We start from the raw sequence: 16,481 nt of genomic DNA, 5'->3' as shown, positions 1-16,481 counted from the left end.
GCAATTTATATTGCCATGACAAGGTGTGCTTTCAACATAGTCTTCCCATATACGAGAGCTCTGATCGCAAGGTCTATCTGGAGAGTCTTCCAGCTTCCATATAAAGGTTTGCTTCTTCCAGTGTGCCTTTATATCCTCATTGGAAAGAGAAGGGGAGAGGGTGCACAGGCAACTCGTAATATTTACTTACTAGTTTAAGTACTTGAAGCCATTAATAATATTGCTAAATAGTTTGTATTGAAATAGTAGGAATTGAACGACACCCTGGAGTTGTGTACATTTTGTTATTGCCAGCGGTTGTACATTGTGTTATTTTTCAGCACTTCTCAGGAGCTGTTTTAGGACGAGATTATTTGTGGTGGAGAAGGGCATCAAAGTGCAGCATGCCAGCAAAAAGGCATGGTGACCCAATTGTACTTCGATAAAAATGTCTGTCTCAAAGGGGATTTTTCACTTTTCAAATATGTGTGGACTTGCTCATACTGGTAATAGCCCTGGCTAGAACATGTGTCACCTTTTAAATTCAAGCTTGCTCCCTACACTGTTAACTTGTGTTATTGTAGAGGAGATGTCTTTGACTCATATGAAGAGCCATGTTAACCAAGTTAGTGCGAAGGAGAAAGAAAACACTTTTTCCCTCGTTCCCAGTGTGAGTTGTTTCTCCACCAAAAAAACTGGCTGGACAGAGTTTCTTTTCAGTATAGTGTTTTTACTCTGATTCAAAGCAAAAACTCTGAATAATAGAAGCTGGGTTATCAAGTTCATTTAAATAATTAAAAAAACCAAGGATAGTTTCTTAAATTTAAATGCTGCATTTTAAATATGTAATAAATGAATAATGCTCTGTATGATCTACCTAGTCTTGTCTTGCAGTCTTGTGTATCTTTGAGTATCTGTCATGGTTAAGCTGAGTGCTTTGCTCTTTTTGAGGAATGTAAGGGTGGTAGAGGGAATGGACACAAGGTTTTCCTTCACTGTTGGACTTTGGCCATCAGATGAGGTTTGCAAAGGTAATCTTACAGGAGACCCAGCAAGGGGTAGGAAGCCAAAGGTTTACCATCTCAGGGCATCAGCTTCAAATGTGATACAGAGCAGTTCCTGAGATAATGAGCAGTTTCGAGCAGCTGTGAGGGAGAGGAGAAACTTTCCAACTCCTTTCAGTCTTTACACCTTAGTAAGTCTTCAGAAGTATTTATGGGGTTTTTATCAACCTAAAGGCAAGATGTTCTACAGTTTGTCTCATTCCCTGGTCCATTAGGGAATATGGAGAGCTCCAGTTTTGCAGGGTTTTTGCTGTTACTTCTGCCAGTCTCTGCTTGCTGCTCTTCTGTCATGCTTGTTTTAGATCCTCTTGGGCTTGCAACCTGCATATTCTGTCTACTGCCATTCTTTTAATTTATCACTTGTTTCTGGATTAAAAGCAGAGGATATGTTTCAAGGTGACACAGAGCTGAGTGTCTAATACTTTTGTTCTTAGTGCTGTCTCTTACTTAGGCAGGCAAACAATCAGCTTTTGATGATGTAGGTGAGTTTACTACTAAGGAAGTCCTGAAATTAAAATAACGAAAAGGTGTTGTAGCATTGCCTCCCTTTTTCAGGAATATTTTAAAGTTTGAAGAGAATGTTGCATGAATTGCAAACATTCAGTTATGGCTCAGTGGGGGCCTGTTACACTTTGGGGCCTGTAGTTTAGATATGTCTGCTACAGTTTGTTTTTAGGGATGTGTGGAGTATCTGTTGTCCTTATGGATTTCAAAGCTTTTTTAGAATTGAAGTTTTGTCAGGACTGCATTCATTGATTACTTGCAGGCATAACTCTGAAGTGGTAACTTTATTCTCACAGGAGACGACTGAGGTCAGGAAATTAAATATTGAAACATTCTTCAGATTCTGTGTCTTGCTTATTTGTCCCATAACTCCTTAGCAATGAGCAGACTTAGTTTTCCACACAGCATTTTCTCCATCATGTATACTTAGAGATCTCTTGTCTTGTCATGCAACCCTGTTTCCTTTCATTGTATCCTGTGTGGTCTTCAGCTCTGCATTGTATTGTGCTTGATGTTTAATTTTCTCAACATTGGGTTAGATTGGCATTTCATATGTCGCTATATGAATCAGGCTCCTTTTACCCTTGTAGGGACTGCTTCACACTTGAAAACTGTTTTATGACTGACAGTGTAACTAGGGAGCTAGTTCATGGCTCAGTTATCAGAATAAATGCTGAGTCAATAAGAGAGACTGGTGGGAGGCTCATTGGGATCTTGCTGTCAGGTCTCTGGCGGGGGAGTCCTAAAGTAGTGTGAAGAGTGAAAGCATCTTGCATTCAAGATACACCTTGGGATTGAAAATATGGTTCACATATATCAAATATTGTCAAACCAAAATTTGATCAAGTTACTTCTTATTCCAGGTCTTGGTTCCTTATGCTCTACAAAGGAGAGCAGCAAAGTTTACCCAAAGAAGAGTCAATTATATAGAACACCATATCCTTTACCAAGCTGCCACTTTGTAAAGTGATTTAAAAAGCACAAAGCAAAACACCCAACCCCCCCCAATAATTCTCAAACCCCCAAAGAAATAATGGAGTTGAAAGGAGAACAGGCTTGTGTCAAGGGAGGTTTAAATGACCAATCACTTTATACCATTTTTTTTTATGTATTAAACATGCACAGTGAAAGAGAGCAAGTTAATGTTAATAAGATCAATGATGACAATTCATTCTGCATGTTCTGTGATGCTCTGATAAAAAGACAGAACATCATACCTTTATACAGTGAAAATTCATGAGGCAGGGAGGGTATAGCAATAGACAATGCACGAGTTCCTCATTGATTGTCAGGCTGAGACTGCAGCTGAGGCATGAGTCTGTGCAGGCTTTTCTGGCTTGTGAGCAATCCAGTTTTCATAGCACATGGCTCTTCTGGCTTTGAAGTATAGGCCACGGATTCTTGTTGTCTGTTTTAACAAGAGGAGAAGAGTTTGGAAATGTTCAGTAGACTGGAGCTGTCCATGTACGCTGAGAATTTATGTAAGCTTTTATTTTGGTGGTAATATTAAGGTTCCTACCAGAGAATAATGATGTATTTTTTGCTGAACAGAAATCTGAATGCTAACTAACCAATTACTTCTTAGCTGTACTGAAGGGGATGAAAGTATTACCTGAGAAAAGTTTCATTTGCATATTCTTGTCTGGCTAGTATTATATGAAAGCTCAAGTCAAGGAAGTTCTGCCTTCATTATAGTTTTTGTACTGCTGCAGTTCTATCAGTTTTGCACGTAGTACATTTAAGGTAAAGGTCCCAGTATAATAAACATGGTTTGCATGTTCCAGGAACTACTATAGTAGTGGAAATAAGATCCACTGATATTCTAAAATAGTTATTGAGATAATGATACTTAACATAATAGGATTAACATGCTTTAAGTATGTTGATTTTTAAATTGTTAGCTACGGTATTCCTTAATATATGTAGATTAATGCTTAAGTGACATGTACTTGCTTTGTAATCTTAAATAGAACTATAGGTATTAATTTAAAATGATAATTCTTGTGAGTAGATAATTTATTTTTGCATCAGAAATTGGAGTAAAGTTTACTACTGTAAGAAAACATATATCTAGATGGGTTACAGCTGAATTTATGGAGGGTTCAGTGAAGTATTATTTGAAACTGTGACTCTCTATCATCAAAGTCCAGTCTGATGTTAATGTGTGTTTTACAAAGAAAAGAAGCAAGTTAACAGGGCATTAGTGTGTGGAGCAAGTAGCTGGGGTAACTGGATAGTTCTTATATGCTGAATTAGATGTAATCTTTGCCTTGTAGATCAGTGATTAAACCGAGCATCTCATGCGCAATGCCTGTTTTTACTGTGGGATCTGTCCTGAGCTCTGTTCTAGTTTTGTTGTAATTGAGTTAATATAATAGAAATAATTGTTAATTTTTCTCTGCTTCTGGCTTTACTCCCATGGCAGAGTAAGTCTGCATGTGGTGTGCCTGTAGCAGGTGCCTGGCTTTCTGCTGTTAGATTTGAAGATTTGCATTTGATGACTGAGTATTGCAGATGGATTTCTTTATAGTGGAAGATACTCCTGTTTTCTCTGTGCTTTGCCATTTATTCAATGTAGTTGTTGAAACACCTTAATTCTTTATTCTTTAACATTTTCTTCAGAACTGATTTTAAATTGTTTAAACCAATAAATGACATTAATTTTTGCATCTGTAGGAGATTGAACCCAAGAGAAAATTTTGGGCTTAATACCAGCATTGTTTTGTTCCCCCCCCCCCGTGCCTTTCAAACTGTTGTTTTCTGTGTTTTAGACCGTTCTCAAAAGTATCAAATAATGAGTATTATTGAGAATCTCCAGGAAATACACACATCCTTTTTTTTCAGCCTGTAAACAAAGTAAAAATTAGAGAAAACTTGAACTGTTCCAGGAAACAGGCCTCCCTGTTAGCAACCTCATTCTTTGCATGTGCTTTCCGAATGTGCTCCACCCTTACCCTTTCAAGTCATTTTATCTTATTTAAGTTTAAGTTTCAGTGTGATTTCTGCTGTTCTTTAACAATGAAATCTACGGAGTGGAGCCCCTGATTTTTGTGTTTTGGGGTGGGTTTTTTGGTTGTTTGTTTTTTTTTTTTTTTTTTTTTTTTTGCTGTGCTAGTGCAGGTCAGGGCTAATGGGGACATACCAGATTTTAATTGGTATAAAACAGCATCGAAGCTGGAGCTTTGACTGTGTAAAATCCATTCACGAACATCTTTGGGCTCAGTCAGGGTTATGCCGACTGTTTCATGAAATGTAGCACTGTTTTCCTTTAGATAAGCCACATGAATCAAAATGTGAGAACATTCCAGTCTAGGCTTTCTAGCTGAACCTGTTCTCTCTATGCACCCTCCATCTGACTTGAGGCAGGGGTAGGAAGAAAACCTTCCAGCAAAATCTGGATTTTTCAGTCTCTCAGCTGTTACATCTGAGTTTGAACTGTGAGTTTTCTGAAGTCCTGTTATTCCAGGTGCTGGTAAGCCTGTGTTACTGGGTTGGAGCTGTTGGGTTTCAGGTGTTTGTTGCTGTATGTCATCTAACTTAGGGGTGCCTCCTTATTTAGTGAATTCATTGTTATTGTTGTCACAGAAACAGATTTTTTTAAAAGCAAATCTAAGCTATGAAGGTTTAAGACTTGGTTCTGCTAAATGCAAGTTTGAAAGAGTAAAAGGGAAAAGGAGTTGATAAGCGCTTTTAGAAAAGGCAACTTAGTATCTGATCCATTATTAGTAACTAAATAAAACTCAGTTCTTGAAGGATCATCAAGAATCACAAAATAGTTCAGGTTGGAAGGAATATCTGGAGGTCACCTAGTCCACCCAGCTCAGGGTGGCTCCAGCTAGGTAGGTTGCTCAGGGCTTTCTCCTGTTGACAGGAGTTTTGAGTACCTCCAAGGATGGAGACTCCACAGCTTCTCCCATTCTGGTATTTGACCAGCCTCATAATTAAAATAGATTGGCCCTGTAAGTGATGGGAATTGCCTTTGTTGTAACCTGGCCTATTTTCCTGTGCATGTGCAAGAAGAGTCTGGCTTCCTCTTCTTTGTATGCTCTCATTTGGTCTCCCCAAACTATTTTTCTTCTTAGCCTGAACTAACCCAAACAACATCACTCAATATATTTAAACATTATTTATGCAAATGTTAGATTCTCATCTGTTCTTGAAAATTTGTTTTTAAACAAAGTTGAAACCTTATTTTTAAACAAAGCTTTGTGCTTTTCTCACAGGCTGTTCATGGTGGTGTCTATAATACCTGTATGAGGATGGAAAAAATTCCTTTGCCCTTCAGTAATAACATTTGTGCAGTAGCAAAATCACAATTGCTAGTGGTGGTATTCACTTCTTACGTTTTCAGTTCTTTTTGATCACTTGTATAGCATGGATGTTATTATTTTATCTTATTTTTTTAAACAAAAAGCTGGTGCCTTTTGGAAGTCAAAAGGTACCAACCGTAAAGGACACTTTCAATGAAGTATATTCTTGCAAGCTGAAACACAAGTTTTGTATCTTCCTATTTAAGAGGCAGCATTTGACTGAGGCAATAATAGTCTGCCTTCTTCTTAACATTGAGTCTTCAAGATTGAAACATAAAAGGATCACTTCCTGCTTTGTGGCATTGTGTAGCTTGGAATGTGGTGTGGTGATGTGGAGCAAGCTGCTTGTATCCATGAATCCCCTCCGAAGGCCTTTTTTATTTATTTTTTTATTTTTTTTATTTTTTTAATGTTTTTTTTTCTTCTGCTGTAAAGAAGTGCAGAACTGAGGCAGGTAGGGGGAAACGGTAAGAGTTCAACATTTATAATTTTCTTATCTCAGCTTGTGTTTAAACTAGTTTTGAAAGGAGTGATTTGGCTGATGCTTCACCAGAGAGCTTAGTGATGCTTCAGTCCATACAAAAAAACCCCATTGCCGCAAACTAAGTACAAATGAGATCTGTTGATGCCACAGTTAGGAGCTTGAGGTTACTGACCTCTATGCAGGCATGACTCAGTTTAGCAGAAGGATTAGTCTTGTAGGATACCCAAGCTAGCATGAGTATTAAAGAAGATGGAGTACACTGAGCTCAAGTTTGTCAGGTTTGTGACTTTGTGCACTTTCTTCACAGAAAGGCCCAAGTGGCATTGCTTAATAGGGCTTTCTGAATCCCTTTGCCCTCCCCAAATATATTTGGGATGTTTAATGCCTCTGTAAATCTGTCTCTTTTTAAATTGGAGTGGTTATGAATCATCCAATTTCCTGCTGCAAATAATGCAGAAAAATCCTTAAGTAATTGTATGACTAGCATTAACACAGCTTTGCATGGAGGCAGCACAACAACATTAGCAGTCAGAGGTGGTGTATCAGAGCAAATGTTGTTAGATGTTTTTCCAAACAGCAAAAGTAACGTCTGCAGCTGTTCAGGTGGCTATGGCTTATGCTTTACCAGCATTGTGTTCAGGTAAAAGGGAGTAATGAAAATCTGTAGCAGTTTACTAATCAGATTAACACTCTGTTCTTGCATCTCCTTAACTGTAGTGTTGATAGTAAGAAGGGCTGCAAATGGAGGCAAACAGGCTGAAATCTTGCTGCTCTTGCAATTTATAGTAATATTGAGGGGGGAAGAAAACAGCTGCAATACCACAGCTATATGGTCTTAAGAGTAGTGACTGGAAGAAGTCGAGGGAGTATTGCTGCATTCACGCAAAAACTGGGACAAATTAACTGTGCGTGGAAGGAGGGGCACTCAAGGCCTGGCAAGTGTCCATGGTAATGCTGTGTGTTAGATGGGAGTCTGAACAGCTTTATTTGGATTTTAGGGTAGTTCCAGTTGTTTTATTAAATGCATGACCTGTTCCTAGTGCATTGAATTGCAAACAAATGCAGCTCCCTTCTGCCAAAAACCCCCAACCTTAAGATAATTTGGCAAGTTGTACAAAGTACAATATGCAACAATGGGTGCAAATATGTGCTTAATGAACAATATATAATAACCTTACAGGCAACTGACACTCATCTGTTTTATCTGTATGAGGCTACAATTTTTGTATTTTTATTCCTTCTGTCTTTTGGTTTATTCCTTCCTCTTACGAATATTCTCTTCAAATTTCAGAGTAATTGGTCTGGAAGCTCCCATGATTCAGTCCAGTTAAGGAGAGTGGTCATTTCTCACAACATGGATAAAGCACTGAAAGAAGGTGAGTCTTAACTCAGACAGAAGAGCATTAGACTCTGAGTATCTCCTGTCCTCTTAACAAACCATGACTGCACAATATTCCAGGATTTTAGAATATGACCCTGATTTCTTCCTTGATATAAAAGTACAAGGTCTTGGTCTTCAGAAGAGGCCTACTGTAGTAGGTAATGTGGTATTGTTTTTGTAATTTAGCAGATACCTTGTAATTTTAGTGGCTGTTTTGTTTGTTTGTTTGTTCCAGAAATATATTAAAATAGAGTTCATAATACTTATGCACAAAACTAAAGGGTAACGCTTAAAAGGTTCTCGGTTGGATTTTCCTGAACTGATAAATCTTACAGACTCTTGCACGCAGTCTTCTCATTCAGTTTAGTTCTTGCTGTGAAAACTGGATCTAAAAATCAACATTTGTATTTCTGGCTAATACAGTCTATGAAATCTGTGGATCACCAGTACAGTCACTGGACTTTGGATTGTAAAATGCGAACTATGATCATATGTATTTAAAATGTTTTATTTGCAGCTTTAAAAATAAAGAATAACAGCTGCTTCTGCACACTTTGTTTTCAACTGACTCCTGGTAATACAAGTAGTATAGGACCTGGGATAGTGTCAGAGTTGAAGTAACAAGTAAAAATCTTTGGTTCAAAGTTTATGCGAGGTTGGAACATAAAGATGATGCTGGGGGTGGAAACCTAGCTAGTATATTAACAAAAGAAAGCTCATAAGAAGGGTTGTGTATTGTAGCTTTTAAAGTATATATATCTAAAATGTAATGCCAGTCCAGCCTTCTGTAAATATTTTACCTAATTTTGAATAATTTTTCATTATGATTTCTTTGCAGTACTGTTTGGGGTGGTTTTTTTCTTTCCCTTCCCCCCTCAATCTGGAGAGTATACTTTAAAATTATCATTGCTTTAAACAGGTTGGTTGTATTATGAAAAATTCTGGGGAATTTTTAAAGTTATTTTTATGAGTAGCTGTTAGCAGGATATGTAGCTAAAATACGTTAGAATACCTACTATGTCATGTTTCTGTGAAGGTGAACTATTATAACGTATCATAACTTGGTTTTAGGCAGCATTTTTGTCTGGAATCAGTCAGACTATAAGAATCCTTATGATGTGAAAAGGATAGTAAAGTCTAAACATTACATGTATGAAACAAGCCCAGACAAATTATTTGCTGTATTCTCTCACATTTGCTGTATTCTCTCACATTTGGATAATCATCCTTGGAATCTGAAATGAAGCCTTGACATAATCAGCACAGAATCAGAGGTAGTGGGGTTATTTGGAGGCAGACAACAGGTATTGTGGAATACTAGGGGAAAGATAGTTGTTACACATCCCTCGTTACTTGCACACAGGAGCAACTCATGTGCCTGTAAAAAATATGGGAGCTGTCTTCATCTAAAGTATCATTCTGCAGATCGTTAGGTTGGTTGCATGAGTCCATCCTTACTCAGTAATGCTGAAAGTTACCAGTATTTAAGTGATTTATGCTGTTGGAGTTGGGGACCTTCTGTTGTTTTACTTACCTTTCTGTTATTTATTTTCAGAGTAGCTTTTACCCTCCATTCTCACTCTGAATTTTGGAGAGCAAACTTGTCAGATTTCATTGTATTTCTTCCAGGCCTACATGATGAAGCCAACTTCTCCAGTTGTGGGAAAAAAAAAGACAAAAAAAGGAAAAAAGTGCAGTTTGACAGGGATGAGACTGTACTTTTCACCTATGCCGTGTAGACTTAAGCATTTTGGTTTTGGAAGGTATCTGAGTCATCCTGAATTTCAGATACTGTGAATCCCAAAAGAAACATTTTACTATAGCTTATTAATGTGATCAGTCTGTCTGTGAATAGACAGGGCACATTTCTTGCCCTGTTATGGTTCTGAAACTTGTAATTGTCTTGATAGTCTGAATGCTTTTTTTAACTTTTAACAAGTTTGTGGTTACGTAAAACATTATTAATAATGATATAAAAAATACTGTCTGTGTTTCTGTTTCCAGTTTTACAGTGATGAAGATTAAAGTGTTTGTAAATCCCAGGAATTTTTGGCAACTTCTTGCTGTCTAGATGTAATATGCTGTTCAACAAAATGCTTTAAAAAGCCTAATTCATTTAGTTGGGAGACTTTCGGATGTCCTGACGTTTTAATCTTGAGGGACCAATTCAGACTCCTACCACCACTTGAGGTTTTGAATAGGTGCTATCAGATTATCACAACTGATGAGGTTTTGCAGTGGTTTTTTGTTCAGGTTTTACTTCTCTTTATATTGCCTTACAGATGTAAGTATAACATTTTGGAAGGAGCCAGCATCATCTAATTTTGGAAATGCTATTGCTGGTTATGAAGAGACAGCCCTTTGGTTAATTCTGATTTCTTTACCTGTTTTTCATCATCTATGTAATTAAATTTGCCTGAGGTTTACTATTAATTGGTAACTGTCTTGCACCCCTCAAGAATAGACTGTTGATTGTTAGTCGTGCATGCATTTGCTGTTGTTACAGCCAGTCTGTGTGGACTTTTTTCTCTGGGTTTAGAGTGTCTCTTCTGAGGTTCTGTGAGGTGTCTCGCTTGACAAACTGTCACTTGCTTTACTGCCTTTTTCCTGATGTTTTCATCATAGCCTGTTAATGTAGTTGGAAGGATAGGTATCAGTGATCAACCTTAGTTTTAACTGAACAAGTCATGCATTTTTCCATTTCAACCCTTGGTCTTATTGAAACAGACTTAAGAATATTAAGGTGCTTAGATTAGTTTTCCTGTGATGGACATTGGCTGAGAGTAGATGCTGTGCGTGAGATACCTTCTCATCTTGCCAAAGCCAAGGTAACAAAGTTGTTGGGAATTGTTCTTCTACAATATTGATCACTAAGTGTTGCTAAGAAGGAACTTCAGTTTATGTTGGTTTACAGCTCAGTTCTAAACTTCCTTCTTATCTCACAGTGACAACAGCGGTATAAAAGGATGGTGCTTCATTCTTAATTAAAGCATACTTACATAAGCTGTAGATACAGGGAAAGCTGTGAATTAGCCCTGCTAGTGTGTGGTGTGTTTTATGAAATCTATGCTCAAAATCAGAACAAGTGTAATGTTACAAGATTTTCATTGTTTAGCATGGCAGAAAGAGAAGGCCTTTTAGTTGTAAATGCTTGAATCCCTTTTTTAGGCAGTAGTACTTGAGTGACTAACACTGAAATGTGTTTTTTCAGTACATCTCATGCTTTCTTTTGATGGGTTGATTTTATTCTTACTTGCCCTTCATTCATTTTAGACAAAGAAAAGACAATCCACTTTATAAATACTTTTAACCTTTTAATACTTCCTGTTGCTTATCTGGTAACTTTATGTTTTCAGCCCATATCATATGGTAGTTTAGGAACATGTCTCTGAAGAGAGCCTCTGGTCAGTCAGCCTTGTGCTGCTGTTGTTTGGGCTGAGGGCTGTAGCTGTCAGTAAACATACCCTCCATGTGTGCAGCCAGGCCCCCAAGAACTGAATTTCATCTTCTGTTTTTATTGCCCCATGTCCTGTGGTCTGTTATTCTTTACAGCCAGTCTTTGTTTCTGCTGTTTTAGTAGTGCCAAGAAACTTGGTTTCCATATTACTTACCTGCTTTACTGGATCATTTATGTGTGTAAGTAAAACAGCACACGCCTTAGCACAAATCCCAGCAGAAATCCACTGGTGAAATACTTTTACTGTGAAAACAATTCATTCATAACCCTTGTTTCTTGGCTATTAAAATATTTCATGCCAGAGTGTCATCTCTTCTTTCACAGTGGCTTATCTTCCTTCAACCCTGTGTTGAGTTGACCTTGCTGGAAGTATTTTGGGAATTTAATTAGATTGTACCCATGGATTGAATCTTTCATGTCTGTGTTCTTGTTGGCCCCTTAAAAGAACTGTTAGGCAGTAGTGCACAGAAGGAGTTTTTTCCCAGTCTGATTTCCCAACTGATGATCCACACATTGACATTTAGGGGAAAAAAAGTTGCAGTAGCTTCTGCAGCTCCCTATTTGAGAAGCTGTACATATATATTTTTTTGCCACAGCTCTCAAAAAATTAGTTGTTAGGGTCCAAAATATGAGCAAGACTTAATCTGAATTCATGTTCTCTTTGCTACTGGGATTCAAACTCTTGGAGCTGAGGATTTTTGGCAAAGGGTACATGGGCAAAACTATTCAGACAGATTTTTTTATTTATTTTTTTAAATGCATTTCCTAGACCTTTGTAACACATTTCTCTCTGTTGTTTGTATCCTTAGAAATTTCCATCTTTTTTCTGCACATTCATTAGAATTACTAAGAAGCAAATGTCAAAAAATATTTAATAAAAATAAACTGAACAGTGTGGAACTATTCCTGATGCAGGATCTTAAACCATTTCATATTAATGTTGCATTTGTGTTTTACAGATTTTGATACTTGCTATTGTAGGATAACTCAAGCCAGTGTTATATCTATACCTCCTCCTCTGTTGCTCATACAGTCACAGGAGAGTTTTGGATCTGACCATAACTTCATGTAATGTTGCAGTCTCTCCAGTGCTTTTGGGAAAGGAGATTTGTTTCTTGTTTGAAACGTGGAAATCTGCATAGGAAGAATATTTTTGGTCTGTTTTTTAATGGTGCTTTGAGAAAATGGGTAGGCAATTAGTCCTTTTTATTCAGATTTCTATGTTGTTTTCTGTAAAGCTGGGTGATGAATCCTCGCAGTGTGAAAACTAACATGAAGCTCTGCAGACTGCAGATTTGAAGCCAGTCTGACTGCCTGGCTCTTGTGCTGCTGAACCTTGGGATGAATGAAAGTAGAAGAGGAGATAGCAGTTACTGTAGACTTGCATGGGGTTAGGAATGAAGGAAGGGTCTAAGGGGTGTCTTCTTCTGTCTCTACTCCTAACAGTCTTTTAGTTTACAGTTTTTAGAAAGAGTAGTTGAAGAGGCTGAACTTCATGTTCACATGGGAATGACTTTCAGTCAGATTTTAACAACTGGGGGCTTGGATCTTCGGAACTAATTTAGAAAACCTAGCAGATTCTTTGCTGACACTGCATTTGATTCAATCAAACTGAAACAAAATTCTTCTCTTTTGGGTGAGTTAGTGGTAGTAAGGTATTGCCCTGAAAGTGTGCTCTTTTTTTTATTCCTTTCTTTTTATTCCTTTTTTGTCATCTGCGCAGTTGTTTTCAATGTTTTAGAGAGCATGCAGTGTGAAAATAATGAGAGGAGATGGATGAGAAGTTTCCTTCTCTGAAAGGAAGCAAGCTGTGCTCTGTAAAAGTCTTGCATTTCTTTAGAGTGCAGAAAGAGGCACCAGCTGTATCAATAGGAATGAAACTAAAGCAGCAACAGCACGTCATGGCTAGGATGACGCATAGGGATGAGGCGATTCTTACCCCAGCACAGACTGCTGTTAGTATCTGTGGCTGATATCCTTCTTGGATTTTGTTGTTTTTAAAGTCTAAAAGCTGTCTCATTGCTCATTTGGGCATAAATTCTGGGGTCTGTAGTACCCCAAATTATATACAGAACAGCGTGGTTAGACTAGACTGTTGTGGTGCAGGAACGGCAACAAGGCTCAGAAGCAACAAGGAAACTATAGAAAACTTGTAAAGGAAGAGAACTATAGAAGGTAGGTGCAGGAAAATACGGTTTAAAGTGGAGATGCTCATTTAAGGTCTTGAAAGATTGTAACTGGCAGAAACATAAGTGAAGTATTTTGGACTTGCATGGCTTAAGTTTTGGTAATGGTTGGTTATCTTTTGTGCTTAGTTTGATGTTGCCACTAGATTTTGTGGCTCTTTCACGTTGATATATCTAGATGAACCACCATGCAATCATCTTGCTGTGTCTGAGCAGGAATCTTCCCAATGTAATAAATCTTGCTTCAGGTATTTCAAATGGGAATACAGTAAAGTTTCCAAAGTTGTAGTCTCATAATATTTTGCTAAGTAGCATTAGCTTATACTTGAATGCTGTGCTTTACCAGAACACAGAGACTTAACATTGATGGTTGATGATGGAGTGAGCTAGGAACTGAGCTCAATTTGTAGAGGAGCTGCTTAACATTACAGTTAAATTAAGGGTCAGTGTGAAAAGATACATGCTCTGAAAGGGAGTATAGTCTAAGGGACTGAGATACATGTTTCACTCTTGTACTCTTGTTTTGTAGAGTTCTGTCTGATAGATGCCTGTAGGAGCCACCACTCTACCATGATTTGTCTTCTTAGGCAAAAGATGCCGAAGAACTATGCTACTTTGCACCTTTGCAAAGGATAGAGAGTGTGTCTGTGGGAAAATCTGAAAAAAGTCATTGTCTGTGATGGTGATAACAAATACTGCAATGCAGTTTGTTTTGAATAAGCTTGAGAAATTATGGGTCTCTTGCAGAGCAGAGGAAAAGGAAGAGTCTATGCTGTGATTGGCTTTCTGCAGCAATTCAGGTAATGCAACAGAAGAGAGTAATCAAGCTATAACAAAAAGGTGGTTGCAGAAGAACATGGGGACAGATGTGGAAAGCTGTTTAAAATGTGTATTGTGATAGGAGACTTGAGATAAGTAATATACTTCAGTTTTTAACATGATGGTCCCAGTTGTCCTTTGGTGTATTGAGGGATTATTCCTCAGCTTGCTTATCAGAAGACCATTACCTTTTGGAACTGCTTTTATAACTTTGTAGTATTTGTGAGTGAGAGTTTTCAATGAAATGCTATTTCTTCTGTCTTAGAAAAGTAATGAAAACAGATATGTTTCAATATGGGAAGTTCCCAGCCTGCAGTATGGTTCTGCACATATTTTTTCCTCTTGGATTAGAAAAAAAGAATCCAAACTTTTATTTATTTATGGAAATGTTTCTCTGAGTAATCAATTAAAAAGCCTTGAAATGACTTAGCCAGAGGATCTTAACTATATATTTCAGCCCATTCAGTGGAGCAACTCAGTTTCTTTATAAACCTGAGGGAGATGATTTATGAAGTATTTGCTAGAAACTTTTATCAATTTTAGCCTTTTCTTTTGAAATGTTTTTAACGGGATGCTGTTGGATAAGGTCTGCCAATACTTCAGACAGGCAGAAGTATTTAACTTAAGTTGTTCTGCTGTTAGGATGTTATTAGTTCACTATCACAATGTCAAGGAGCATTTTATAGTTTATTAAACTGCCAAACAAACAACTTTTATTGAAGTGGAAAGTAAAAAGTAGTGGAGTGACGTGATTACTTTACACCTTAGGCTTACACTGACAAATTAGATGTACTTTCGATATTAAAAGTCTGAAATCAGGGTGTTTGGTAAAGAAGCTGTTCAGATTATCAGGCATATGACTTATTTTCCCCCCTTCTTATTCAGTTACCCTTTGGTAGATGCAAACTTGCTCCTTGTTTTTTCCCTGTCTTGTTGTAACTGCTAAACATGGCTCATACGTGCTCACTGAACACGTCCTACTTCCTCCTAGACATCTAGGGACTGGTATCCAAGTAAAACTGTTGTCACACAAAAGCTGTCAAAAAGAAAAGTCAGAATGGTAGAAGATGGTGTTGCCATTGCACTTCCAATTACAGTAACCTTGGTTGTTGCTTGTAGATATGGTTTGGAATACCTTGTAATTTTTGAAGTTCATGCTGTCTCGCTAATCTACTTGTTCTTTCCTATCTCTTAACTATTCTGATCCTATAACGTACTTTCTTCAGTGTTGTTCTGTACTGTGTATGTCTTTTGAAATCTAAAAATCTTTCCACCTCGCCTTCTCACTATGACTTTGGAGTGAGGACTGTTGAATTCATATGTAAAGAAGTCTGGTTTCAGTCTGCAACATCCTATACACATATTATATGATAGTTCGTATAACCAAATTCACTTCTGAGAGACAGGTATTAGTTCGAGGTTTGTCTGTAGCAAGTAACCTGACTGAGCAAATCCACTTACAGGCTTTGCTTTGCAAAGTGACCTTCAGTAACCTGTTAGGTGCAGGTTTCTGTAACTTTGCCACCCTTACTTTCTGTGGCAAGAATTTAAAACTCAAAGAAGACTATACGAAACCTATTACCCATCTAAGCTTTGAGAGGCAATGTGGAGGAATATGTTTTTCCTGTCTTGGTGTGCCTTCCCATTTTGCAGTTTTTGCTATGTATTGTTTTGTTTTCCTTTCAGTGTTTGACTACAGCTATAGAGATTACATCCTGTCCTGGTATGGGCAACTCAGCAGAGATGAAGGGCAACTGTACCAGCTGCTATCTGAAGACTTCTGGGAGATTGCCAAACAGCTGCGACAGAGGCTGAGTCACATTGATGTAGTTAAAGTTGTCTGCAATGATGTAGTGAAAGCTTTACTCTCACACTTCTGTGACCTTAAAGGAGCCAACGCCAGGTAAAAACAAACCTGCATTGCATTGGCATTTTCTGCTTGTTGCTATGCTTTCAGATGTATTATGTCAAAGTAATGAAAAGTGTAATGCTTTTGTAGGCAACTGATAAAACAGTTCAAGCTTATTACCAGTTTTAGAGATCAAGAAGGCTTCAGGGCATCTGTAAGACCTCTGGAAGGAAATGCTTTTCTTCCTTTTTCTCAGAGTTCAGATTCACCTCTGTTTCCATTTCATCCTTGAATCCTTTGCTCACAGTAGGAGGTGGGCTGTGTGTGAGCAGTTCCTGCAAGTAGCGTGAACCTGCAAGGGAAAGGAGAAGCGCTGTCAGAGCAGTCAACAGACAAGAAGGTAGTTATTTGCACCTTTCCCAAAATAGCACCAAGGTTAATTCAATTC

General features: G+C 37.8%; 1 protein-coding gene across 1 annotated transcript in view; it reads left to right on the top strand.

The window, feature by feature from the left end:
- Window positions 1-16,481, top strand: part of SNX25 (sorting nexin 25) — a 78,309-nt gene that overhangs the window by 4,420 nt on the left and 57,408 nt on the right. Inside the window, exons 2-3 of the mRNA XM_057420290.1 lie at window positions 7,633-7,717; window positions 15,871-16,087. Of these exons, the coding sequence (XP_057276273.1) occupies window positions 7,696-7,717; window positions 15,871-16,087 (239 nt within the window). The 5' untranslated portion in view covers window positions 7,633-7,695. The remainder of the gene's footprint in view (window positions 1-7,632; window positions 7,718-15,870; window positions 16,088-16,481) is intronic.

Source organism: Pezoporus wallicus, unplaced genomic scaffold, assembly GCF_028554395.1.
Source record: "Pezoporus wallicus isolate ANWC-B61680 ecotype Strahan unplaced genomic scaffold, APGP_CSIRO_Pwel_v1 contig_5552, whole genome shotgun sequence".
Lineage (NCBI taxonomy): Eukaryota > Metazoa > Chordata > Aves > Psittaciformes > Psittacidae > Pezoporus > Pezoporus wallicus.
The sequence above is the reverse complement of the archived record's forward strand: the minus strand, read 5'-3'. Positions and strand labels throughout refer to the sequence as shown.